The 1235-nt window shown below is 46.0% G+C and overlaps 1 protein-coding gene across 1 annotated transcript in view; it reads left to right on the top strand.

Moving 5' to 3' along the window:
- Positions 1–1235, top strand: part of chd6 (chromodomain helicase DNA binding protein 6) — a 150379-nt gene that overhangs the window by 145453 nt on the left and 3691 nt on the right. Inside the window, exons 44-45 of the mRNA XM_032512666.1 lie at positions 50–289; positions 1047–1187. Of these exons, the coding sequence (XP_032368557.1) occupies positions 50–289; positions 1047–1187 (381 nt within the window). The remainder of the gene's footprint in view (positions 1–49; positions 290–1046; positions 1188–1235) is intronic.

Genomic DNA, 1235 nt, shown 5'->3' with positions numbered 1-1235 from the left:
TGTGTGTGTGTCTCTGTGTGTGTCTCTGTGTGTGTCTTTCCAAATGCAGGGCCGATTAGAGGTGATCAGCCACTCCTCAGTCTCCTCCTCCACCTCCTCGCCGTCCCCCTCTCCTTCCGAGCGCCCCGCTGGCCCCCCGACGCCGTCGTCCTCCTCCACCCCCACCCCCACCCAGACGCCTCCTCAGCCAGAGATCGTGGCCATCGACCGGGAGGCCGCCAGCAAAGGTCTCATCGAGTGGCTGAGACAGAATCCGGGCTACAGCATGGATCTCCCCACATTCGCTCATGTGAGTCCCATGTAGTGCCGCACAATATGACAAAAACATGCCATATGTGATAAATAAACATATTTTAAAGTGTGCTCAGTTCTGCATTTGTGCTACTTTCAGTATTCTGCTTAAAAACAGAAAATTTATTGTAGAATTCAAAACGAATCATTTCTCACATTATTATTAACAAATTATACATTGAATTGAATATAAGAAGGATTTTAGAGTGCAGTTTTCTGCTGATATTTTCTTTCAACTAACACAAAACTTCTCGTAGTGTCTTTTAAGATATGTCACAGCCTTTCAAAATGTGTTTATTGCGCCTATTGCGATGACTATTAAGAATCGATATAGCCCAAGTCTGATGGTTTGTTTGATTATTTGGATGTATAATCACTTTTATCAGCAAGGTGTTGTGGTGTCTCATGAGTACTTGTTGTGTGTGGGTGTGGGTGTGTGTGTCCATTTCTGTGGACATTACAGCAGAACTTCATGTACAGCTACACACACAGGGCCTGAAATTAACACTCGGTTACCAGATGCAGGGGAATTTTGCCTTTGGCGGGTAAACTGTCACATGGGCGGGTAGCCACTGACAATTGAGCGATGCAGTAGTTTTTTTTTGACATTTCTGAAGTCTGCCCTTTTGTCTCTATCGTATTGTATCTGTTTAGCATTTCCTACATTATTTATTTTGAGTTGCTTTTCTGGGGACATGCATGTAATTGTTTCTCTGATACTTCCACCGTCCTGTCCCTTGTCCTCCTGTCTGCAGTCTGGAGCAGGTTTGTTACATGGTTTTGTGGAACGTCCCAAGCAGAGGAGACATCGCTGTAAAGACCCGACAAAGCTGGATATCAACTCTCTGACGGGGGAGGAGAGGGTTCCTGTGGTGCACCGAGGCACCGGACGCAGGGTAGAGAAAAAAAACACACCACCACACACACACACACACACACACACA

The sequence above is a fragment of the Etheostoma spectabile genome, chromosome 4, assembly GCF_008692095.1.
Source record: "Etheostoma spectabile isolate EspeVRDwgs_2016 chromosome 4, UIUC_Espe_1.0, whole genome shotgun sequence".
Taxonomy (NCBI): domain Eukaryota; kingdom Metazoa; phylum Chordata; class Actinopteri; order Perciformes; family Percidae; genus Etheostoma; species Etheostoma spectabile.
This window is presented reverse-complemented; position numbering and strand designations above follow the sequence as displayed.